General features: G+C 46.0%; 1 protein-coding gene across 1 annotated transcript in view; it reads left to right on the top strand.

The window, feature by feature from the left end:
• Positions 1-22,330, top strand: part of LOC144172446 (unconventional myosin-Id-like) — a 109,251-nt gene extending 86,921 nt beyond the window's left edge. Inside the window, exons 14-22 of the mRNA XM_077701146.1 lie at positions 1,042-1,208; positions 3,256-3,463; positions 5,056-5,177; positions 6,392-6,493; positions 8,080-8,224; positions 11,562-11,663; positions 12,790-12,903; positions 15,419-15,573; positions 19,167-22,330. Of these exons, the coding sequence (XP_077557272.1) occupies positions 1,042-1,208; positions 3,256-3,463; positions 5,056-5,177; positions 6,392-6,493; positions 8,080-8,224; positions 11,562-11,663; positions 12,790-12,903; positions 15,419-15,573; positions 19,167-19,341 (1,290 nt within the window). The 3' untranslated portion in view covers positions 19,342-22,330. The remainder of the gene's footprint in view (positions 1-1,041; positions 1,209-3,255; positions 3,464-5,055; positions 5,178-6,391; positions 6,494-8,079; positions 8,225-11,561; positions 11,664-12,789; positions 12,904-15,418; positions 15,574-19,166) is intronic.
• The last annotated feature ends 3,778 nt before the right edge of the window (positions 22,331-26,108 follow it).

Here is a 26,108-nt window from a genome sequence, read left to right as displayed (position 1 = left end):
GGAACTACAATTCCCACTACAATTTCTGTCATGTTTCCTTAGTGGTGTCTTAGGTCGGCGACCGCCAATCGCTCACACAAGATTCTGTGACCTCATAGAGAAATGGCCCTAAAGAGGCTGGGGTGTCGCCACTGCTTGTAATCTTTTCCTCCGTATCTCTATTATTAAAGACGATAGTCTTTCCTGAGCTAGTTAAATGCAGAAACTTTGGTCTGTCTGTATGTCTGTCTGTGACTTGCTTCAGCCACCCGGCCAAAGTGAAGCATAAGCTACGCAATAGTCTTATATACCCACAGCCAGATCTAAACATCAGTCCAGTGGCAATGTTCATACTTGTCAACATAGTTGAACAATAACAATACATCACGCAAATATGAGGCAGAAAATCAATACATCAGTGATATTTGCACTGTTCCTTTATAACAAATTCATGTATGCTTGATTTCTGCCAAATTCTACATCCACTGCAGAAAAGAAACAATTCACTCCGTCGCCTGCTGTCGCCTGGACCACTATAGCTTCTGGCGGCATTTTAAGAAATCAAACTTCAACAGTTACGGAAGGTTCTACTAGATCGGTTCCACGTTCTGCTTGGAATGCATGTGGAGTAGGGCAATGTGGTTCTATCAATGTTGAAGTAGGGCGCCTCAAGTCACGCGTGTCGCCACCGTACGGCAACGCTGGCCTCAAGGCACCCGACTTGGAGCAGTGGAATGCGGTAAATTTAAATTGGCTTGAGCAAACCTCTAGTGTGTTTACCTTGGGAGGAGCGTGAAGGAAGAGAAACAGCATGAGAGGTGAGCGGGAAAGAGAAGGGATGCATTTACTTGGCAAATGTTGACAATCGTCTTTCGTCGACATTTGCAACGAAAGGAGCAGATACGCGGTCGATTTTTTTTGTGTGAAGTTTGTGATGAAATTTGTATCGGTGTTGTGGGGACGGGGCAGTCTTTTGGCTGGACCAGACTTGCACTTTGTCTTTGTGGCCCCTGTCTCCGCACATGCCCACGAATGTCCCTCTGTTTTCCTCCATTCCCACAGGAGCCGTTCTACGTGCGGTGCATCAAGCCCAACGAGCACAAGTCCCCGATCCTGTTTGACGAGAAGCGGGTGCGACACCAGGTCAACTACCTGGGCCTGCTGGAGAACGTGCGCGTGCGACGGGCGGGGTTCGCCTACCGGCAGGACTACACCCGCTTCCTGCGGCGGTTGGTCTCCTCCTCCTCCTCCTCCTCCTTCTCCTTCTGCTGTGGCTATCGTGGGAAGAACTCTTTACGAGCACACCGTTTTCCTTTTTTTAATGTTCAGGACATGCTCTGGTCTTCAAGGCTGGAATTTTTATGCACCAGTCTTTGGGTCATGAAATGTTCTTGCATCCTTTCACTGCTTTTTAAAGGGACCCTGCAACACTTGCCATCGACTACTAGTAATGTATTTTGGGATAAAGTCTATTGTCCCAGAAATCTCCTCCCGCAAGAATTATGAAAATCCGTTCACAATTAACGAAACTACGCGCGATGAGAAATCGCGCATAATCGTTCCCTCTCAACTCGACCGCGGGCAACGCGACTAAAGCTGCGCGCTCTCTCCCGAAGAGGGGGGCGGCTCGCGGCGTTCTCTTCTGCGGCCTTCGATATATCACATGCCGGGTAGTTTTCTCCTTTTCTCCGCAACGCGGAGGGGCCTATTTCCGGTCTGGTGCCACAAAAAGCAGGCATGGGTGCCTGCTCGCAAGTGCGCGCTCGGGCTTGCAAGGCGTTTTTGAAGCAATAAACGTTCGTAGTCGAGTGGTCCCGTTGAAAGGGAAGTATTGAGCTCATCACTCAAACTCCGCGCGCACTCAAAACATCAAAGAAACGGCAAAACTGTGCCTACAGGTTCAGGCATAGAAGAGGTTCGTACACAGCGATGACGATGACGGAAATGGGAGAATCTACCCGCGAAGTTGACCAGTGACAGCCGATCGGGCAGCCATGGCCTATGTGACGTCCCTCAGGCCATGCATAATGAGGACAACTGAAGAGAGAGCGGTTTGTTTTTCCGCGTCTTTCACATCGATTTGCGCGCTCACCGCTTCACGTGCACGTGTAATATTTGGCTCAGGTATTCCTGGCAGTGTAATCTAAACGTTGCGCAGGTTTACTTGCACTGCTCAAAGAGTGTTGCAGGGTCCCTTTAAGAGACTGTTCTGTTTTTTTTTTTGTTTTGCCTGTTATGAATTCAGGACTCAGCAATGGGCTTTCTCACTGCAACTTTGATGCTGGTTTGTTTTCAGCAGAAAATGCAGTCTTGAGTTGCTCGGTTGCTTTCAAGATTTGGCCATGGCGCACTTGTTTGTATTATTCTGTTGTAATAGCAGAGCGAAAACATCCAAAATTCTGAGAGTTACTAACTGCCCACATTCTCAAATAATCGGGCAACAGCCTGTTTTTTTTTTCTGTTTTTTTGTCTACGTGTTTTTAGTCAGTTGCTGCTCCTTTTTGTCTTCTGATGCTTCTATTATTGTTTTGCCACCCATGACGTAATACCCTGCAAGAAGCCCTTAATAGAATAATAGATGATTAGGACAATGATGATGATGTTAAGCAAAGCTGGCCAACTGTGAAAATGGGGCTTCGAGAAATGACTCAAGGCCCAACAACGTTTCAAGTGTGCAAAGCGTGTGAAAGGTGGAGTGTTCGACTTAAAACAGATTATGGATTTGAATCTTACTATGACTTGTGCCGTCTTCTTATTGGCTTAACAAACGTTAGTGGTGATAGGGATGTGGACCCTGCTTTGCACATGCCACGCATTGCCGTGACCTCCGAACACACTTTTCAATTTTTGGTGTGTATTATATGTGAGAAAATGCAGTATATTTCCCTTGAGTAGCTCCGTCGTGTAAGGATGTGATCGTCATCTGTGATCACCTAAAGGGCAGCAAACACAAGTTTGTGTTTGCCAACCACCAAAAGCAAGCCCTTTGCACAGAACAGAAAATTGGGACAAAACACAAGGTTTAATGTCTGTTTATAAAGCTGTACAAAAGCGTTTGGAATTATGAAAACTATGGAATTATGAAGGGATATCCCGTTGAGGAAGGTTTATTTATTTCATTATTTGATTCTCAGACCTTATAAAAAGCGTTATAAGAGTGGAGGGGCTACATTCGTAGGAGAATACAGAGCATGTAAAAAAAAAAGTACACAAATAAATTACGTTTTAGGTCAGCTGAACAGTCTTAAACTGGCATCCTCCCTGATGGCCATGCAGGTACAAGATGATCACGGAGTTCACGTGGCCCAACTTCCGGAAGGGCTCGGACCGGGAGGGCTGCCAGGTGATCATTGACCGGATGGGCTTTGCGGACGACGTCAAGTACGGCCACACCAAGATCTTCATCCGGTCACCCCAGACCCTGTCGCGCCTGGAGAACGAGCGGCTGGCCATCATCCCGCGCATCGTCATCTTCCTGCAGAAGGTACGGCCACTGCAAGGGGGACACACACTGCGCGGAAGGGGCGAAACTGGCACATTACTGTCACGTGAACCCCACTGACTGCCCTCACAGTTCTACAGCGAAACTGTCTTGCGCTAGGTTCTGACCAAAATTGTGTGCGTCTGTTGTTGGGTCACATCAGCAAAGAATACCATGCGCCCACTCCAAAGCTAGTTTTAAATGCTCTGTAGCTCACATTCTAAAAAAAATTTGGCTCCATTCCACGCTGTGGAGGTAGTTGGAAAGCAAAGCTGTAAACGACACCCACAACAATTGGCCATGCGACATCACTTGAATTCACACTTGTGACTCTCCAAAGAGTGAAACCAGAGACTCTGCCAGGTGGTACTAGGGATTAGTGCCAAAAAGCGCCCTCCTCCTCCCCAGCTGCTGAACCAAAACCACTGTCTGTCTCCCCCATCTCCACGTGTGTTTGTGTAGCTTAGTCACTAAGACGACGGACTCTCGCTGCGCTTTTCTTCTGGCCCGGGGCCGATCACTGGTGGCGCCAGTAGCTTTATTTAGCCTGGTTCGGAGTGTCTTGTGGCGCACACGACGAAACCATTCGCTGGTAGAGGTAAAAAGCTTGGCTTTAAGAAACATACTGAAATTGGCTGCTGAGACAACTCCACCACTACATCGAGTTTCATTTCCTTGTCGTGCTTAGTTAGTTCACAGTAAAGTTGTAAGCGTTACAGAATTACCATCTGTTGTCACTGCATGGCCATCTACGGAGGAAGCATGGCTACAGGAAACAGCTGCTAGTTTTATCAAAACTATCTCATAAATTATTAGACAATTCATTTCAAATTAGTTCTGAGGAAGTTGTGTATGTGCATTTTTTCGATCGATGAGGTAAGTCACCATACATAACTCAATATAGTTATCCACCGATTAAGCTTTGCTGGTCTTCAATTTTCACAGTAGTGGAACATATCTCAAAGTTTTTCTTCAAAATTTGGTTTTGTGCTCATGACACAAATGAGTTGCTTGCGGGCAACCCTGCAATGACCCGCTGATTATAGAAAATATCTGGCCTTAGTTTTTACCTTAAATCAAGCAGTAAATTCGTACATTCGTGTATGGGTCATTCAACGCCAAACGTCCTAGACGCTGCGCTCAACTATCTGCGGTTGCACTGTAAAAAATCTTGGTCGATCACTTCACTACACTATTCATTCCCATAACCTATTCATGGAGGAAAAGAATGCTTCCTGTCTTGTGCAACAACTTCAATATTATGGCGGTGACAAAAATTTATTTTGCAAAAAAGAATGAGCAAAAATAAGTATACGGAGCATGTAGAAAAAATTCCATTGGAAAGAACAAGAACCGAGACCCCTTGCTACAATGCATTGACGGCTGCAGTGTGTCTCAGAATGGGCTTTGCAGTGAAGCGAAACGGCATTTCTGGGCTGTGTTTATAGACATTTTTTTACAGCTGTTACTACCTATTTAGAGACAGTGCAGCTGCATATTTTGCTTATATCGTTGGTGGTGAGTGCAGAGAAAAAATATGGGAGGCAGGAAGTGCTGCGCTACCAACACTTTCCTTTGGTGTGAATGGTTTGCAGATGTGGCGCGGCGCCATCGCACGCATGCGCTACCGCAAGACTCGTGCAGCCATCGCCATCTTGGCACACTACCGCAAGTACTGTGCCCGCAAATACATCTCTGACCTGAAGACAGCCTTCAGGTGAGCACCTAGTGCTGCACGGGTTGCGGGGAGGAACCGCAGTGAAAGTTTTCACTTTTGCTTCTACTTCATGGAGCTCCTGTCAGATCTAGAACATGCATAACTCGACTTGTCAGAAGAGGACTGGGGGACTTCCCCTGTCGCAGAGTGTTAGCTGACCATTTCTGACGGTCCGCTCCGCTCCGATAGCAAGCGGGAGCGGCATTGCACATGCGTGGCGTGCTCCGGCACAAGTGGCGTTGCTGGTGCGGGGCTGTGCTCTGCTCGCCGGGCCTTCTGAGTGGACCATTGTGGCAGCATACGCTACTGCGCGGAATGTCAACCTGGCTGCCCCCAGCAAGGCGAGCGCGCTACTGCGAACTCCGCTTTTTCAATTGACACATGAGCTCCGGAAGATGTCGCACATCTCAACGACGTTTAGAACGGAAGTGCAAAAAGGTTGACCGAAGCGCGAGCCTACTTCTACGCAGCTCCCAGAAAGACAGCCTTGTCATGGCTATTCAAAAGTTGAATGGCTTCTTTCAAATTTTTTAAGACCATTATATCGTGTCAGGGACTACATTACATAAAGGTGAAAGAAGGCAGCAAACATGGTATTTTACTTTGAGTGACCAAAATACCGATTCTTGTATTTTCTTTTAGATGAAGTTTTGGTTTGCAAGCGTTGGGTGCACAACCAGTGTCGTGAATGCTTCCTTATCGAGGGACATATGGTTATAGCTTAGCTAAAAGCCTTTCTTCTGCTGACGCTCCATTTGTGCTGAGCGGGCCGCCGGGAGCAGAGCAGACCGTCAAAAGCGGTCAGCTAAAACTCTATTGCCTGACTAGTTGAAGAGATCTTGGCACAATATCTTAGCAGAGGGTGGGAGAAAAAACTTGCACAAGGCACCTTTGTTGGCAACACGCACACACCGTATTTACTCACGTAATGAACCTCCTCGCGTAATAAACCCTCCCCCCCCTTTTCTTCTCGAGACTTTACTTTTTCGTCACTTTGAATAAAAAATGCAGCGGGAATGTTTATCTCAGCATGGTTGCCGATGCCGTAGACGATCGCAGTAACTTGACATCACGCCTGCTGTCTGCTGAAACCTCGTCAAATATTGCCTAGCCTTCACTGTGGCGTGCCCTGCATTCCAGGTGCAAGCCTCAGTGCCCGAAATTCTATTTTCCCACATTTGTGAAATCTTGCCTACACCTCTTTTCCTTCCCAGGAATGTGCACCAGACCAAGGACTACGGCAAGAGCATCGCCTGGCCGCCTCCACCCATCTGTGTCCGCGAAGCCGTTCCGAGCCTCAAGGCCATCTTCTCGAGGTGCGTGTTCACTGCCATTGGCTTGCCACGCAACACCCACTTGTTACCCTTTCATAGTGAGCCAGTCGCAGCTGTTTCCTTGCAATTGGCAGCTGCATGGCAAAGCCTGTCTGAAGTTTTGGCCAAGACGTCTTGTAAAGCGCTCCGGATGACTGCAGAACAGGAAATTTGTGCAGGAAGCACAGAAGAACTTTGCAAGCCTGAGGCTACAGCTTGTGAAAGTTCGTTTCAAAGCTGGAAAGTGGTTTTAGGTTGGTTATGCGTCTCCGCCGTCACTGCAGGTACTCAAAACAAGCATTCGTTGTCACTCCATCGGAAGGCATTCAAGGCATTCATTGGGAAAAAGAAGCGGAGGCTGACAGGACAGGTTGTACGGAGCACGGACAATACGCGAACCACGTGAGAAACGGAATAAGCAGTGTCGAACAATAGGAGTTTGTTTGTAGGCTAGTTTCAGAGAGGAGCGGTCCTGGGACCTTCCATGACACTTGTGCATTGCCCACCAGCTCACGGGATGTGTGCGAGCCAGAGTTCTTTGTGGAAGCCTGGGGCTGTTCAGTTGCATAGACCTACAATCTGGCACACACGCACACGTGAAGTTGTTGGTTTTGGCTGCTGATTACAGTGGTGATGTTGTCTCTGGAGCAACTGTCATTTAGAGTTTAGTGGAAAGGCTTTTGTTGTTGCTGAACGTAGCTGAAGGGGCCTAAATTGCTTATGCCACTCTTTTTAATGCTTGTGTGCTTGATAAGTCAGGCTCTGCTTCAGTCTACAAGACCCCCAAACTGCAACCATGTTTGCGTGAAATCAATTTGGAAGAGAAAGTTCGGCGAACTGAAGTACCGTGGAAGGCAGGGCTAGTTGACATTGGGTTTTGTCATGTTGATTGCTGTGTGTGCGTGTGAAACGGGGTATTGACTGCATTGTGTGTGACTGTTTCTTTCCCTGTTTTTTTGTGAAAGCTAAGTGGTTTCATGCCGTCGTTGTTAGCTGTGCTGTTCCCTGTGATGAACGTAAGACTGCCGTCGTCAGATCTATCTCCTTTTTCTATTACACTTCAAGAACCGCTGTTTTCTTAAATTCTGTATTTGCAGATTTGCAGGTTATTTTGCAACAAAGAAAAATAACCTTTGAACAGTCTTCTTTCTTGGGCTGTCAGAGTTTTGTTGGGCAAAACCGCACAGCAACAGGTATGCTGCAAAGAAGGAAGTTGGCGAAGGCAACTGGACTGTAATGCTCAACAGGGCGTGTCAGAAGAGAGGTGATAAGTCGCAGTGGGGATGGGGCGTTCGTGCCAAGACTTTGAGGTCCTCTAGAATTGCTGTGCTGTACGACTTTGGCATGAATACGAGGAAAAAGCCGAAAGAGACTCTACCATGGTGTGGTAGTAAAGAAGTCTTCGATAATTGCTAGGCTTTCACCTTCACACAACATAGGCAGGCTTAACAGCGCATTGGATTTTTAGTATTTTCCCTATTATGTCATGGCTTACGTTGTGTAGCGGGAAATTTGAAAGTGTTTCGGTGTTTCTTAGCTCTTTTTAGTCGTTTCGAATTGCACGATGGTGTGTTTTTGCACGTACTTAGGTGGCGGGGCAGCATGATGCTGCGCAAGGTCCCACGCGAGGAGTGGCCTCAGCTGCACCTCAAGGTGACCGCCGCTGAAGTGCTGGCCGGTCGCCGCCGGGACTGGGGACAGTCTCGCAAGTGGCACGGCAACTACCTCTCCCAGGTAAGGAACGGACTCCAAGCGATGACTGGTCACTTGGAACAGGCATGGTTTCATTTATGAGGGGTTCGTTTGGTTGGGAGGACCACAAAGCAATCCTGTGTCATAAGCAGCCAGGTAACGGGCAGGATTGCCTGCCTCCGCCATGTGTGGCCGATGGAAGTCAAGAAACTGCAGGCTTTCGGGATTTTAAGCTAATTTGAAGTTCTATAGGTGGTATTCACTGAAAAGTTTAGCTGTCAATTTCTTCGCCTGGCAACACTGGAAATGGCCACGGACATGGCACAGCTTGTGCCACTGCGCCTGCACGCCGCAGAAAAAAAGAACACCGGCATGCGTCGTCTGCTCTGTTTCAACCCTATTCTCAACGGTGATGTCAACAGAGATGTTATTAATCGCATTCACATTGGCGTCAAGGCATTACTTTGCGTTTGGTGGGGTAGTGTTTGGAATGTCCAACACACATCACGTGCTTAGCACGGACAAGTACCGCCATCCCGCAGAGCCCGATGTAACCAGTGACGGCGCACTCACATGGTTGCCTGCATGTGTGCGTCGCCAGTGAATACAACTTATCGTGTGCCACCTAGCCCAGTGCATAAATCCCGAATTTTCTTTCCACTCCATGTTTTTGCCACGCGGCATATGAAACGAGGCTTAATGAAGGGAAAAGAGAATTAGGAAAGTAGGAGGAAGAAGGGGCAGGGAAGTCACAGATACAGTCTACGCTCGTTACGGCGGATCCGGCAACAACGGACTTTCGGTTACAACAGACCATTTCTGTTGGTTTGTCTGGTCCCTATGCATTTTAAATGGAGTCCACTCCGCTCATAACGGACCCGGCTAGAGCAGACTGTCGGCTACAACAGACTAAGTTTTAGGCGAAAGTTGTTTCGACTGAATATTTATAGCGGACTGCCGCCATATTGCTTCCCAGCTTGCTTCACTTCATTGAATATGTTTTATTTTTAATAGAATGGCATCCAAAAACTGCCCTTTCCAAGATGGTACAAATCCTGGCCAGCCATAGAATATCGCGGCTTCAGCAAGAGAAAGTTTAGAGTACAGGACACAGCACTTGTCAGCTGGTTCGTTAATTTTTCTGGTGCCACGTTGCTGCTGGCTCGGTTTTTTGCTGTTTTTTGGGTTCAGGGTATAGAAGCACTGGTTGAGATGAAGTGAGGGCCACGAAGTCAGGAGATCAGGATATTTGGTGCTCCTTTTCAATTTTATGTTTGATGTGGGACAGTGGCTGCCAAGGCAGGACTGTCCAACAAAATTTTGGCATAACCTGTCACTCTATGCGTAGTGTGGTGTAATGCTGCAATTTTCAACTTTCAAACTTTTTTGAGTGGGCTCATTCTAGTCGGGTTCCTTGCTGTAGCAAATGATGTGGTGCCGCAGCCTTGCATGGTGCATTCTATTTCACCGTATGAACACACAGTGAGGTTTACGGTGAGAAAGAAGAGGATGGGGTCCTGACAGGTATTGCAATGAATGAATTTGACTGGAAACAGCATTGAACCAAAGTCTTAACTTTTGTAATGAAAGTACAACAGCTCAGTGATCTTGATCATCACTTTACTCTAAGAGCACGGTTCTAGTGTTCCTTAATGTAGTTCCTTGTTAGTTTTTTACTTGCACGAAAAAAGTACCAAGTTTTTGATTACGCGAAAAATCGGCGGTGCTGTGTGGCATGTAAAATAACTTGCCGTCGTAAAGAGTATATAAAAAAATTCCTCGGGGCACCTCAGTCTGCCTTAGCGGTTTGAATGTGCTAGTGTTATGCCTTCTGCTGGCATGGTACGCCTCGTGCACTTCAGCCTTGCTGGTGTACTTTCCTGGTTGACTGTGCTCGGCAGGCACACCCACCATCGAAGCATCTTCTATGCAGAGACACGGTGCAGGTAACCGTGACACCTCCAACAAACACCAAGCAAACTGACTGCTTCGCCTGGCGTGTTAGTCACGAGTGACACAATCTTGTGGAGCCACGATCGGCTCTCACTTGTTCTAAAGTCAAAGCTTTCTTAGTAGGACTGATGCCGGCCTGTTAGAAAACTAATGCGTTTCTCCACAGAGTGGTTGGATGGACCAAAAAGCTCAGATAAAATCTCTGGACTTATGGTGCGTGCGTGAAGCTGGGTTTCCATTGTGTCAAAAACGGCTACTTGAAAATCGCGAAAAAGGAACAGTTCTAGACAAGACAATACATGCATTGATCATGAAGGAGGAGTACAATAGCATACCCTACCTTTATCTCATAAACTATGTATCGGTATACATTTACATTGTTCGCAGATGTGTTTACTTGGTGTGCCGCGAAAAATCGTCGCATGGGTTCATTCTGCGTTTACGATTCGGGTCTTTGGAGGTTCGGTGATCGATTGGGCGCACTTTCAGTGAAGTTTGGATGCAGTCTTAGCTTTCACGCTTCTCCCAACTTTGTTCGGGACGGGATGGTAAAGTTTCCCTTTGTTTTGTTGTATTTCTTCCTTTTGGCACCATTTCAACCAAAAGCTGCATTTCGCGTACATTAGTGGAATTGCACGTGTAAAATTTCGGGGCCATCTGCTGCTTGTAACGTCAGATTTTTCACCTGATGGCATGGGTAGGGCTTGCGCTTAAAAAAAAACGGTTTGAGTTAATACATGAATTGAACCCAAGTCTGCAGAGCTGGTGTCGAGTGCACTACCTCAGCACGTTGCCAACGCCAGAGTTAGCCTAGTTTGTGCAGCACTGATGTTATATCACGTGGCAGGTGAACGTGATGGTGTGCGAGTAAAAAAAACAGGTGCAGCTACAGAGAGTTAAGGCGCACCTGTGGAAACTAGGGAAATTCTGGGGAAACGGTGGTGTGAAGTGTCATTAGTCTGCCTGTTGAAGTAATTCACACCAAGAGATGAACAAAGGCGAGCAAAAGAAAAAAAAAACTAACAAAAAAAGACACAAACACAGGGTAGCAGTCAATAAGTCTTGAAGGAGGATTGCTAGGAGACGCCGTAATGCTTTTGCCTTCAAAAAACGGAAGCAGGCCGAAGCGCCCCAAGGAATATTTCGCTTGTGAAGGGGGTTAATCTTGTTCAGACAGTAGACTCCCGTTTTAATTAATACGAACTCGAAGGGAGTTTGTATGAGCAGAAATTCGTCTTAAGCGGACATTTTTTGCATTGCGGATGTTAAAAGAGAGCAATAATGTTGTTCGTCTCAACCATAGTGTTCGTCTTAACCGAGTTCGTCTTAACAGTAGTCCACTGTATATCCTTGTGCCCTGGTATCCTCTGTAAGCAACTGCCTTCGATTGTGACACGATACTTCTGTTGGATTCGATTTCTCGCAGACGGCCGAGAACGACGCCTGCCTGCCGTACATCACGTCTGTCACGGGACTCAGGAGCAAGGACAACTTCCGCAGGGTCGTCTTCTCCAGCTTCGTCAAAAAGGTCGGCAGCAAAAGGTCGTTTATGCTGGTGAAAAAGACTGCGCGAGGGAGTTCTCTCCCTCTTCACCTGAAATTTGCGAGGGAGTGGGGTCAAGGGGCAGGCTGTTTTCGAGAAATGTGAATGGCATGAAAAAAGTTGTGCAACACTAAAATCGTTCTCAATGCATGCAATTATATTTGCTGGGATCGTTTTATCTTGGGGGTAGCGAATACTTACCTATAATGTATTTTGAGAAATTCACATTGTACGTCGTCTTACAGCAGTCTCAATTTAATGAAGTGAAACTCAGCCTGCTTCTAGAGTTGTGTTAGCAGTAAAACAGAGTATATACCGTATTTGCACATTTCTAATGCACACCTCTTTTTTGCTAAAAGTAGCCCTCAAGCAGAAGTAAAATCGTGGCCGTCGTGATGTGCGCCAAGTGATTGCAATAGCCACTGTTCCACGCCTGTACCGCCTGTACCTGTAGGTCTCGAGGACTAACGCCACCAACGCTACATAACGCAGAAGCGCGCAGACACCTGATGATGATGATAGCACCGCCCAGTGCCGAAACAAAAACCAAAACTGTGAATTCGGGCCGAAAATTTTTGGGGTCCGCATATATTACGGGGCCGAAATTTCGCATCCTAAAATTTAGAAAGCAGCCACGGGCTATACGCGGATTTTTACGGTAAGTTTTGACGCAGCCATACCTCAATAGGCATACCTCAGTAATCTGTCGCACATTTTTCTGCTGCTGCAATTAGCAAAAAAGCGTCAATGCTCCCCAGTCCAGTTTTATTTCCAGCAGGAGCTTGATAAGCACTTTATGAATCATTTTTGCTGCCAAAGTTGCATGCATCAAATAAAATTCCTTCTGCCAGGTACTAGTGCCATGTCTTTGACATCTGCACAATAGAATCGGCGTAAAATGACATTACCGAATTTTCCTGTGCAAACATACGTGTGCGATCTATTCTGGGGCGGGTTAGAATCGTGCAAATACGGTATTCTTCGCAATTATATATATCAGAATATGGTGGTCTTCAAGGCTTTCGTGAGGCATGTATTCAGTGTCTCACTCTGGTATTCACCTGTAGTCGCCTTGGTATTGTGTTTTAATAAATTCCTGCCCCCCACGCAGGTGAACCGGCACAACCAGTCGTCCGACCGAGCGCTTGTGGTCACTGACTCGTCCATCTACAAGCTGGACAACAAGAAGTTCAAGAGCCTGCGGTCTCCAATCCCCATCAGCGATGTGAGCGAGACACTGGCACTTTTGGTCATAGCGGGATGCAGTTGGAGCCTGTGTTACTTACAGACAAAACAGGATGGGAACCCATCTTGTACCCTAGGTTAAACCTGCATTCGCAACCGGTTTCCTAACCGGTCCGGCTTGTGATTTAGTCGAACCGGAACCGAACCGGAATGAAATTATTTCCTTTGAACCCAAACCATAATCTAACCAGTATTTTTTTTTCTTTTACACACTGATGTCAACACACATTCACTCGAAGTACAAATTTTTCAACTTTTGGTTGTGTCGACGCAGTGGGGTGCAGTGCATTCCAGTTGCATCACTGCAATGCTGTTGCGCAGTTTATAAATCATAACCCAGACCGGTTAGCAAACCGGTTTGCAAGCTTGAACCAGTTCACAAACCGGTTCGATAGGTTGGTTATTATAGAAGTGTGAAAAAATATTTCCTAGTTTTAAGCGACCGTAAACACTAAATACAATTCTGGTGCATTCAAAATATTGCTTTTTTTTTCAATAAATATTGTGCAATTTTAAAGACAACAGTCAGTAATTAGGCCATATATTAAGGAAAACAGTTGAAGCAGTGCCAATTTACCAGCTACTTTCCCGCCCAGCTTTTATGTTGTACCAGAGGCTTTTATGTTTATGTTGTACCGTTGTACCAATTTTTTTTATGTTGTACCTTTTTTTATGTTGTACATAAAAAGCTTTTATGTTGTACCGTTGTACCAATCATGCGAGTCCCGGCTACTTAAAGCAACCACCAAGGGTCATAACTGTCTGTGGGATATACTTTCTCTTGCTTCCTTTTTTTTAATGTTGTTGTTGTTGTTGTTGTTTTTGAAATAGCAAATTGCAATCCTCTCTCGGGAGTCACCCTCAATGTTAAACCCTGGAGTTAGGCCTACGTACCGGCGAGCCACTTCCGTATATTAGCCGAGGACATGTTTAAATACCAGCTGTGTACTTTTCTTCACCAGTTGTAGCATAAGAACAAGTTCCTACAGCATCCCCGTAAATATTAGTCATGAATTCCATTGTTAGGCCACCTTGAATAATTTGTTGGCAGTCACCTTCTCGAAAATGTGAGCCAAATTTTGTAAAAGTCAGCTTTACTTAACGCTTAGTAACTCATTATTATTCTGATCACTGAAATACATTGTGAGATAGCTTTTACGGTTGTGTGTATCACCATCCCTCGTTCCATCCGCTACGTAGTTGAGTCTTATTTACAAATGATTGATTACAAACTTAAAAGCTGATTCGATGCGTGAAGCACCAGATGGGACTCTTTTGTGAAGATGCTCTTTAATTTGTCGACAGCACTACTTCCTGTCCGGAACTAGTAGCAGTACCAGCAGAGTAGCAAGCTGGGCTAACCAGTAATAGTGCATCTGCGAAAACAAAGCAAGGCTGAAAGAGACGAAACAGAAGAGCATGGGCAAAGTATGAACGCGGGGCAAGTGGGATAGTGCAAGAGCGGCCTGCCTTTCTGCAAGTGTCATCTACTTCTTTCAGGCCACTTTTTATCCAAGACGAAAAAACAAGTTGCATTGGAGTTGCTGTTCTGCAATCATAGGCAACGACTAGACAGCGCCTCGGAACTCCGTAGCGAGTACTTTGCAAGCATGATCAATATGATACAAAAACATGGCACAACCACAATCATGGACCACAATGAGGCACTTCTTGGGAAGCACATTGGAAACTTTTCTTTATTTATGTTGGGGACGTAAAGCGTGAACGATACGTTGCGGAAGAAAAGATCACACTGCAGTCGCCGTGCATGATCAAGCCTATCCCCTGTGGCCTAAAAAATACAAAAAAAAAAAGCAATAAACATACAACTGCATTAAAAAAAGCCAGAACCCCTTTTGATTTTAAATTAACGGAGGCGCTGTCACAAACACAACAAAAGCGGCAGCAATTGCTTTACCGGAAGCTGGCCGAACATGTAAACGTCCATTCGCAGTATTCAAAATGGTGGCCAGAGACGACGGCGGCAAACGAAGGAAAGATCTTATCGATGCAATTGCACATTACTCCGTGCAGCGGGAGAAAATTTACGGCCTCTGCAAGGCGAGCTTGTCGCAAGCGCGATTTGAATGAAACTTGCCGAGCAGGCGGTGTAGCAGCAGTGCGCTAGCGTGCGCCAACATCTCTCACTTTTGCAGTGCCGGGTATATTCGAAAAATCCGCTTGACTATTTGAAAACCTGAATATGAGCTAGTGAGTCTCATGGCCATTCCAGATATTTGATCCGCAAATCGAATCATTTGCAAAGGTACTGTTTGATTCGTATGTGTATATTTGAGTATTCGCGTGCCCCTAATGTTCACTGTCAAAAAAGGAAACACATAAAGAACAGTGCACGCACAGATGCAAATATGACTACAAAGTAATTTAAGCTCCAGACCTCGCACAAGAATAAACATTATAGAAACGGCAAACAAAGCGCGGTATAAGGACAGAGACAGCATCTATTTATGCCTGTTCCTGCCTCGTGCGTGCAGTTGACGGGCATCAGTGTGAGTCCCGGACCCGACCAGCTGGCCATCCTTCACCTGAGGGGCAACAACGACTTCGTCCTCTGCCTGACCACCACCAACTCGGCCGACTGCAACCGTGTGGGGGAGCTGGTGGGCTGTGTTTTGCGCCAGTGGCACAGGTGGGTGGCTGATGAGCCCGTGCTAGCTGGGACCAGTTGGTTCCCAGCTTTTGGTCCCAGTGTAATGGGACCAGCTAGCTCCCAACTGGGACCAGTTGATTTCGCAGCTGGTACCAGCCGAGACCAGTTAATTCCCAGCTGGGACCAGTTGGGATGAGCTAATACCAGCTGAGCAGCAGTTGCATATTTTCACCCGGGTCAAATGTGGAGTGTATCTCACACAGTGTTCTCTTTGCTCATATGTGCGTAATATGACAGCGTGCGATATCACTGCAATGTTTGCTATGGTTTACGAATGTTCCAGTGAATGTATCCACCTAGTAATCTTAACTGCACAGAAAGTACGGGGCTGGGTATGGCTGTCAGTGACAAGAGGGTTTCATTTCAGCTACTTCTGATAATGAATCTCTTATTTTGCTCCTCATGTAAGCAGACGTCCTGCGTTTTTATTTGTCTTGCTGTTGGAAAAAAGTAGTGTACAGTCTAGTCCACTTATAGCAATATCCAGATGCCAAGGAAAACCCATCGTTAAACCGATAATTGGTGTAAGCGGTTGCGAAATCAAAAGATGAAAGAGAGCTCAAAACATTTTATTCGCATGCAAGCAAGGTCGTACTACTACTTATTTGTGGGAAAGAAGCCATACTCGGTCAGCTTTGTTTGCCACACACGAAGCTAACGCACATCTTTTTCAAGAGCGTCTGTGGGTGCTTCGCCTAGCTGAGAAAAAGGTGCTTGGCGGAAATAGTGTCATCCGTTGAGCCTCCTACAAAGTCGCTACCTGAGTATGCTGTGCAACGACGTTGTGAGAGTCATCTCCACTGTCCCCAGCATGTATTCCTGCAACGATCGCCTTTTCAATGCGGCACTCAGACGTTACCAAAACGTCGGCCCTGATGCCCCTTTCGAAAGAAAAAAAAAACGGAGGCAGTAGAAGAGGCACCCAGTCAAATTAAATTCAAAGTGGTGTGCATGTGACACGACAAGCACACGCGCGAGCGAGCGGCGCAGCGATCTCACGAGCGGGTGTGAGGATGATGCCAATGCGATGGCGCCGGGAGGGTGATTCGGAAGGAAAACTTCTCCCCTCCTCCTCTCGCTTCCTCATAAGCGGCGCAGTTGCCTTGTTTTCTGAGGGCTGGAAGGGGTGTGAGGTGCATCGCGGCGCATGCCGTCGGCACGGAGAGCTGGCGGCAACTCTTATTTTGGGTGTGCGCTGGAACTGGATTCAGTCATTATATCCAATATTGCAGCACTGGAGCACTGTAATAAGTGGTTTATTTTACCACAGGAAGCATATAAAAGTTGTTCTTCGTTATATCTGATAGTTGTTTGTCGTTATATCTGATATATTGTTATAAACAATATCGTTACGAGACGACTAGACTACATTGCACCCATAGTATGTTGTGCAATGAAAAAAAAAAAAAGGCGCAAAAGCAAAGTAGACAGGACAGGCGTTATCCTGCAAACGAGCTGGTATTAGATTCACAATATCTGAAACACAAATTCCACTGAAAGTACAGAAAAAAAAAAACAATTTCTTCTTCCTTTTGAACCAGTGATTCTTTAGGATGGGGTCCTGTGGTCTTTGATCGCTATTTCTAGGGGTCCGCAAGGCCTGCTGCAAAACTCTCTCTCCCCTCATTTTTATGTTTTCTGAGCTGTGCTGGCAAAGCGAGAAAGGGGTTTTCCTGCGTGGCACATCAGTCGGTTAGACTTCTCTGTTTAGCACATCCATTAAAGTCTCCTTTTTGGACAACACCTCAGCTGTGCAGGAAATCCAGATACACATACAAGTGGCAAGCAAATTGTACATTGCACCTCATGCAACGTATCGCATGTAATGAAAGTTTGGTCCTGTGGTTTCAAAGCTTGCCGTTTGTGGTACTGTGTAGTGTCAAAACTGACACCGAAGCTTTGTACGCATTCTTGCTAAGATTGGCAATGGCACTGCACGCTGTCAAGGCTGAGCTTCTGCCCACCTAGAAGTTCCTTCAATTCACGGCGCTCATATTTCGTGCATTCGGGAGGCATTCTCAGATAATGAATGGCAGCCTATTGTCCCTAGAGAAAAAAGTGTATGACAGCTGCATCTTACTGGTACTCACCTATGGGGCAGAAACTTAGAGGCTCACTAAAAGGGTTCAACTTAAATTTATGAGGACGACTCAGCGAGCAGTGGAACGGCAGGTGATAAGTATAACATCAAGGGACAAGAGAGCGAAGTGGGTCAGGGAACAAACGCGTGTTAAGGACATATTACAGTCGAACCCCGCTACAACGAACGCCGCTTCAACGAAATTTCCGCTTCAACGAAATATTTCCAATTCCCCGTCAGCTAGCCATAGAAGTCAATGCAACAAAGTCCTCGCCACAACGAACCATTTGTCAGGCTTGCTTTCGCTTCAACGAAATTTTCGATGATTTGGGCTGGGTTTGAACAATTATTTTACAATAAAATAAGCATAGCGCCAGCTATCTGTAACTTTTTATACATTCAGGACGCTCAGTTTCACCGAAAACATGCGCGTTGCGACCACACCGCCACCCAAAACAAAACAAAAAATAACTCAGGCGCACGCCATTGCTTGATGGTGATAACGATGTGGCTGGCCGTCTTTACACGAGGCGCAGGCCCGCTTCGCCAAGGCGGAGCCCCAGAGCTACAGCCAATCCGTATCCAGTTGAAATTGCATGAATGTGCTCCGCTGCTGGCGCGGTGCCGTCATGTATGCGTTGTGAGCAGCTGTCCTTGCCGTTTTCCTTCAAACATTCTTCATAGCCAAGAGCAAAAGTCATGTTTGCGTGTTTGGTCTTGAAGCCTAGTCATCCTATCTTAGTCGCGAGCGCGCGGTCATGTTAAATGCAAGCGCGCGCGTCTTGCCTGCCAAGGTCAGTAGCTGCCGTGCCCTGTCGGAGGACAAGATAACGGCACTGCTCCTGCCACAAGCGAGAGGGGGGCTTCCGACGGCCTAGCAGCTATCTGCAAGTAATCAGCTCGGTGGACATGCCTTGTTGTACACCGATACGTTTTGCGCCTACATATCTTCACCCCCCCTCCGTAACGCGTTCTTTGGGTGCAGTGAAAAAACAGATAACCATTGGTATGTTTGTTATCCGAATAAACATGAGTTATGGCGCATCACTCCTTTTTTTAAACATTGTATTATGCTGCCAATGTTGCGGAAACGTACGGGGCTATTTTTCTGGCCTTTCCGTGGTGTGTTGGGGCAGATTTCGCCTCAACGAATTTTCGCTTCAACGAAATTTTTCGCACGTCCCGTCAATTTCGTTGTAGCGGGATTCGACTGTAGTAGAAGTTAAGAAGAAGAAATGGACGTGGGCAGGGCATGTAATGCGAATGCAAGATAACCATTGGTCATTAAGGGCAACATAGTGGATCCCTAGAGAATGCAAGCAGGGCAGGGGGCGGTAGAACGTTAGGTGGGCAGATGAGATCAAGGAGTTTGCGGGGATAAATTGGTCGCAGTTAGCACAGGACTGTGATAGTTGGAGATCTATGGGAGAGGCCTTTGCCCTGCAGGGAATGTAGATAGGCTGCTGATGATGATGACATTTCGTGCATGCAGATCTCAGAAGCGGGATCTGCGAGTCATGGTGTCCAGCCAGCTGCAGTGCATGCTGGGAAACAAGCCCCGCACGGTCTCGGTCGAGATCACTCCCAGCGTCACGCAGCCGACCTTCAAGAAGGCCCCGGACAACACCATTGCCCTGGTCTGGCCACAGGACAGGGCAACTGCTTAGTGTGGCTCTGTCTTTCAGTGCCTTGGGAATCAACGGCAGTTCATAGGCGGCTTTTTTTTGTAATGTTGACCGTGCTTTGTAACCAGCACTACACTGCAAAAATGTGTACAGACAGGTGTGCGCACCGCGTGATCTCTCCACTGCCCGTAGATCTACACCAGTGCACACTCGGGTTGTTCAGAGTTGCCTTCGCGAGCATATTCTCAGGGGGCATCACTTGAAGCCCATGAGACGTGTTTTCATGTGGGCTATTTTGATTTTTGCTTCTGTTGACAGTTCTTGCTGTTTTTTTTCCCTGTTTGGGGGCATGGCGACAAATCTTTATCCTTACGGCTGCTGCGATATATTTGTGGAGTCCTCAGTTAGCCATCACTTTACTGTAGTTCTTTTCGCATATGCTTGACTAATGCCTTTGGTGTGTGCCTTTGTAAACATGTCACAAGACATCAAGACATTGTGTTGTACTGGGATTGCTTGACCTTGCTAGACACCATTATGAACTGCGATCCTAGTTTATTCCTGGTGTCACCTTTGTCGAAGTCTTTTATGTCGAGAATTTAGAGCATTAGTTCTGTTCTCCAAGGGCTTTCAAACGTGGATACAAAATGTTAGTGTGGTTTTGCTCTTGCTTGCTCCTCAAGACAACAGATGTATTTTGGGAAGGCAAGATTACGCACAATAGATTACACTTTGGCTTTCAAGTGGAAAGACTGCATCGAATAGGAAGACAGCATATTCAAAATTGCTGGCACAACTGCATGGGTATGTGACAGAAGATTTAATGATGTCCATGTCTGCTTTTTTAGGATCAACAGACGTGGGAAAATGTTTAGCACCAATTATCTGCATAAAAGTTTGTTGTTGTAGCATGTGACAATGCTTTTCACAAAGGCTAGGGTGTCGTAGCTGCTGTGTGTGCCATTTCCGCCATGTATGTAGTCTTTTTGGAAGTACCAACCGCAATTCTGTGCACTCGAGTGGTGTTTAAAATGTCGTACTGCATTAAGTGGAAGCATTGTGTGGCACATTGCTTCATTCTGAATGCGTTCCGGTTGTCATTAATAGCGACTGCCTAAAATTAAAATCCAGCATGAAAGAGACATGCACGCGGTGCACGTCCTAGAGAGAGTTTTCACATTTCTCATTGTGCTTGAAAATGAACCAATAGCCATTTAGCCATTTCTTATAGGGATTGAAACTGGGGGGGCTGTACAGAGCTATCGTGAGACTTTAAACGGACATCAGCTTATTACCACAGGTGGAAATGTCGCAGCTTTTCTGACCTTCTTGACAGTTTTAGTTTTAGGACTGAGAGCATATTTTTATAATGACAGAAACGTATGCTTGTATGGCTTGATTGGTGCTAATGTGGCGGGATTTGAAAAGAAGGTAGTTGAGCTATTCGTTGGCAAGGCATGGACCACTGGCCAATGTCGTAATCGGAGTAAAATGTTCCTTTGGAGCGTCACTTGGACAACTCACTCTTTTCGCAATTTGGAAGGCAACTAAAATCGAACAATTGGTCTTGTTTGAGGCTTCTTGACAATGCCTGTAATGAGCTGCACAGAACTTTCTTCTGAATCACTCTTTGTGGTAGTAACAGTGAGCGCTAATACAGAACACTGGTGCAACACTTATTTTCGCCAAGTATCTCTTCCCTAATGAATGCTATTTTCCCCATGGAGTGTATAAGCTTGGACATGTGTTTAGCATAGGGTTAGCCCGACACTTATCGTTGTCAGTGGGGCTGAAATTAGGAGATACTGAATTGAATTTAAGTGAATTTGAATTCTCTATTATTTCCGCCGGAATTAAAATACATTCAAGTTAGTATACGAATAAGGGTCCCACAGTAAACAGACTGCAATGGGACCCTTGGTTAATTATTGCAATATAAGAAATACACAGGAAGCAGCAAAAACAAACAAACAGTAACTAAAAACAAGTAACTAAATAGCTAGGGATCATTTGTAACCACTTGTAATGATAAATTGACAGGAAATTTGTTGCGTTTCATGCCAAACGCAGCAACTAACAAAAATTACTTGCATACATTTATGCATTGTATGCAGTAAGGAGGAATTTCAGTTGCTCTTACGTGATCGTTCTGAGGTCCTACGCTGATGTAGTTATGGCCCGACTGTCTTTGTTGTTTGGGGGTGTAAATAGAGATCTAATGAGAGAGTTTTTGCAGTGGTTTAGTGCACAGGTCGTGTGTTGCATACTTGTAAAACAGCATCTATGCAGTGTGCCTTAGTCACTAATGTGAGCTTTTGCATCTTGCAGCACATGTTTGTACATGTGTGCTGTGTGATGAACAAAGTATATTGTTACTGCTGGTGAGAGGAAGTACAGTTTAGCCCGCTTATAGTGAACACATAGGGAAACGGAAGTCACTTCGCTATATCCATTTTTCACTGTATCTGGACATGAAATACATGTATACGAATGGTAACGAAAAACAAAGATTTGTTCGTTGTAGCCGGGATTTCGTTAAAATCGGGTTCGCTATAAGTTGGCTATACTGTAGCTGGGCTTCTTTTCTTATTTTCTACTTATGCGATGTGGAATGAAATATGTCTGGAGGGAATGTTAATGTATGCGCAAAGGATCGTAGCACTGGTAGTGATAATAGTACCATCATCCTGATAAATGCAGGTTGCCCTAAGGTTAGCAAACATTTGTAGTAATTTGCTAAGTGCGGACTGCACAAATTCGGTGTGCTTGTGTTTTTTGTGAAAGTGTAAGATTCCTGTAGGCCTGGAATGGGCAGAGCACTGTTCGTATGGGGCAGCTTATAAAAGTGCTGCAGTGTTCTTTTTATCAATCGATATCTTGTAAAAGCTTTTAGCTCTAAGAAGAGTGTGCTTGCGATTCTGCTCTCCTCGAAGGGCTGTTGTTGCCAATGTCTATTGTTCTAGGTGCATATATATTTATATCTATTTTGTTGTAAATGAGGAATAAATGACGCAGTCACTGTTTTTACGGATTTTTTTGCCATAACATTTGCTTGTTAGTGTCACTCCTGTTGTAGCTATCTAAAAGCAAAAATTTGGGGAAAAGGGATGTATAAAGTTTTGTGAAGATAAGGTAGCATTTTGTCTGTATGCGTCATGCAGTGTTGTACACGTTCGTCTAAAACAGGAACGAAAGCTCGTTCCTTCTTTATTTTGAAACGAGTTCCCGTTACAAGTTCCTTTATTGCGAAAGGAGCGTGTTCCAGTTCCACTTCCAGCATTGGAACGTCTCGTTACATTAACGTTACATCTCATTTTTAAATTAAAATATGGTGTCGGATTCCTGAGGCGGAATAAAGTGAGAAATTTAAAACTCGCATGGAGCTACGCATTTTATAGGAATATGAACCCCGCCGGCAGAAGTTTATCTGGAGATAAAAAGAATAAAAAAAAAAAACGCTCCTAGACGATTTTTTTTTTTTCAGGGAACACCGGACAAACGCTACATGTCTAACTGCGATTTTGGTGCTCGTCTGTTAGGGTGCAACACATATGACGCTTCCCACTTTGGTCTTACGAATGCGCACTAAGGTTACTGCACTTCAGATATGCGAATAGAAAGTTATTCGCACGCAGAAACATAAATAAATATCTTGCATTAGAAACCGCGTCGAAAGGAACAATACATAGGCCTTTAATGAATGCTGATTTAATATTAGTTTATTTAAAATACCTCAAAGGCCCCTTTGCAGGGAATTTTGTAAGGGGGTTACAAAAGTGAAGCTTTCCGGGTCACACACCACAAATTTGCGAGAAACAAAACACAGCAGGACAAGTAATGACTACGAGGTTCGTAATCCAAGATAACGTCGGAAGACGATAACAAGAAAAAAATAGAAGCCAAGAGCGTAGGCACACACGAAATCTACGCACAAGAATTGCAAAGTATGCCGAACGCAATCCAGGTAGTAGATAAAGGAAACAGCAAAGATAGCCAAATATGTGGACGCGACGCACGAAGCAGTTACGATGGCTAGAATACGCATAAGGAAAAAGCACAAGAAATAACACGGAGCCTACCGTATTTACCCTATTCTAACGCGCACTTTTTTTACGAAAAAATAGGCCGAAAAATCTCATGCGCGTTAGAATCGGATACAAAACCGAAACTGCCGAAACAGCGGAAATTTCGTCCCACCCATTGCCATTGCCATCTCAAGATGGCGCCAAAGCTTTTAGCAACAATTTTTCGGACGCAGCAAGCCTAGGCGTCTAGGCTTTTCTATCGGCGTTCACCCAAATCGTCACATCGTTTCACTTGTGCGCTTGATAACAGCAATGGCAGCAGCGGCTCCCACGCGTTCAAAACGAGCGGTCGGCTGAAGCATGCACCTCTGGAGAACCTCTCGGGACGGGCGTGCGAGGCGTGCGCCACGATCCCATCGACTATGGTTGAACGTTCGTTCAGAAGTGTGGCATCGCGAACGCGCTTTAAGGCACCGAGGACGAGATGTTGTGGTCAGCGGAGAGCGACGAGGAGTGAGATGAGTGAGATTACTTCGGGAAATAAATAGCCCGTTTCTCTCGCATTCGTTTGTCTGAATCACAAAGTCACGTGCGCGTTACAATCGAAGGTGCAAGTTTTTTCGTTTTTTTTGCCAGGAAAATCGGGTGCGCGTTAGAATCGGGGGCGCGTTAGAATCGGGTAAATACGGTAATCACACACATTAAAAACATTTATAGTACTATAAAAAATATAGTCTGACACAAATTGCGACATTATAAAGTAAAAGAAACAACCACAAATAAATAAAAAGTAATGAGAAAACACGTGCCGTGGTACAGAAATGACAGATTCTTTGCTTCTTCAAGCAGAAAAAAAGTTAAGTACATAAAGTTACAGGATATGGCAGAAGAGAAAAATATAGAATGAATGAAACAAATGTGAAAACAATTAGTGGGGAAAATTGCCCGAATGCACAGTCGCAACTAAGTTGAGTCCCTTTTTTGAATTCAGCAAGAGTTGCACCTCGATGTTGGAGTCAGACAGGCGAACCAGTTTTTTCGTCAACACTTCGTTGGCAATGTTGAAGAGCCGTTCCACGGAAGCGCTTGAGGGTACTGACGTGTTATACATGAAGAAAGGTTGGTTCCCTCCCTCGAAGTTCTTCATTTGCGACAGCGGGTACTCAACTGGTACCACCAGGAACCGCGACAGCTCATCCTGTGCCTCGGCTGGAGGGGTTCGCTGCCCTAAGGAAAAGAAACTCTCGGGCGCGGACAAAGAGCAAAATCTGCTCTGAATGGCTCGGTCACCGCAGCCAGCTCTGTCTTTATGTCGTTGGTCGCCTTGTCTCGCATGGAACTGTCTGGGATCCATGATAGCTTAAACTTTGGCATTAAGCAACTGGCGACAACGAGCTCGCGCTTTTCTTTGAGGGGTCCAAACCTGCAATCCCGAACAATTCCCGGTGCCCCGGTGACCCTGCAATCCCAGTGACCCTTCGAATGACCTCGCAGCGAGAGCAACTCCCTCGACAACAACGCACCCGCGGCTCGCGCGTCTAATGTGGTAATTACCCCTCACGACATACGGTGGTTTCGCATGGTACCTGCACTGCTGCTCAGACTTAGAAACCTTTCCCCGGCAGGGAACAATTCTATCGGCCAGACGCACATCCTGGCCTGCCCAGACAAACGATGAAAGGTGAACAGAATTCCAGCATCTTCCCTATTCACCCGTCGAACACTTCACAAGGTCAACCGGCATGAAACTAAGCACAGGCTGCCGCCCGCTGCGTGGTCATTCTTCGGCCTTTGACCTTCGAGGAAGCACGTTCCACTGAAGGGTGGGCAAATTTCTCAGCTTGTAAAAAGAGAAACACAGCAGCGGCTTGTGGATTTCCGTACTCGAGCCTTGGTATCAAAAACAGCCAATTTCTAAGAATGTAACGTTTGCAGAAGGAATGCCATTCCTGCCGTTCCTTCAAAAACCTAACGAGTTACTGTTACAGTTCCACCGACCCTTAATGGAACGGTGGCGTTCCTTTGTTCCTCCAAAAAGGAACTAGTTCCAGGAATGCCGTTACGTACAACACTGGCGTCATGAAACCACTTCACTGCAGCTCGAAAGTGTTGCAACCATACAGCTAATGCTGAGCTTGGGAAAAGCATGCTTTTGTGAACCTTCTGCAAATTTTGGTTGGGCTGGGCCATTTTGGCTGGAGCCATACAATCAAAAGGATCCCTAAGGGGAGGTTTTATGCTATTACCCTCATTTGTTTATCATTTGAATTTTTTGCCAAATTTTTCAAGCAGTTAGTTACTGATGCTTCAGGTGAATGGTCCGGCACATCTGATATTGTCACAGGACGCCGATCGGTTGTCATGAAGGGAACGTGAGGGCGAGAGTGTATTGGCCTCGGTCTCAGCAATCTCTGTAGAGACTTCCGTTTCGCATTAGGATTTGGTAACAGCTTGAGAAAGGAGATAGGGGCAATGGAAAGTGATGATGTGGCTAAAGAGTACGTCATACCCGCTCCACTCCAGATGAAGGCTCCCGACTACGGGCAACCATCAGTGGAGCTCGTAGATATTCTGGTGTCGTGTATGGCCGAGGCAACTTTCAAAATCTGGCTTAGGAGAGAGAACGATAGTGTGTTTCGATGTTCGCTTGCCGGGGGTGTTTGTCCAAAGGCGATAGACGGCAGCAAAGGAAAAGCTTGCGGACATACTTGGGGCGATAGTTCCAGGCGAGCGAGCCGAGTGGCTGCACTGAACTCGCTTCCGAGAACGAATGCGCGCACCTTG

The sequence above is a fragment of the Haemaphysalis longicornis genome, unplaced genomic scaffold, assembly GCF_048455015.1.
Source record: "Haemaphysalis longicornis isolate Haplotype H1 unplaced genomic scaffold, Haemaphysalis longicornis Haplotype H1 scaffold_207, whole genome shotgun sequence".
NCBI lineage: Eukaryota > Metazoa > Arthropoda > Arachnida > Ixodida > Ixodidae > Haemaphysalis > Haemaphysalis longicornis.
This window is presented reverse-complemented; position numbering and strand designations above follow the sequence as displayed.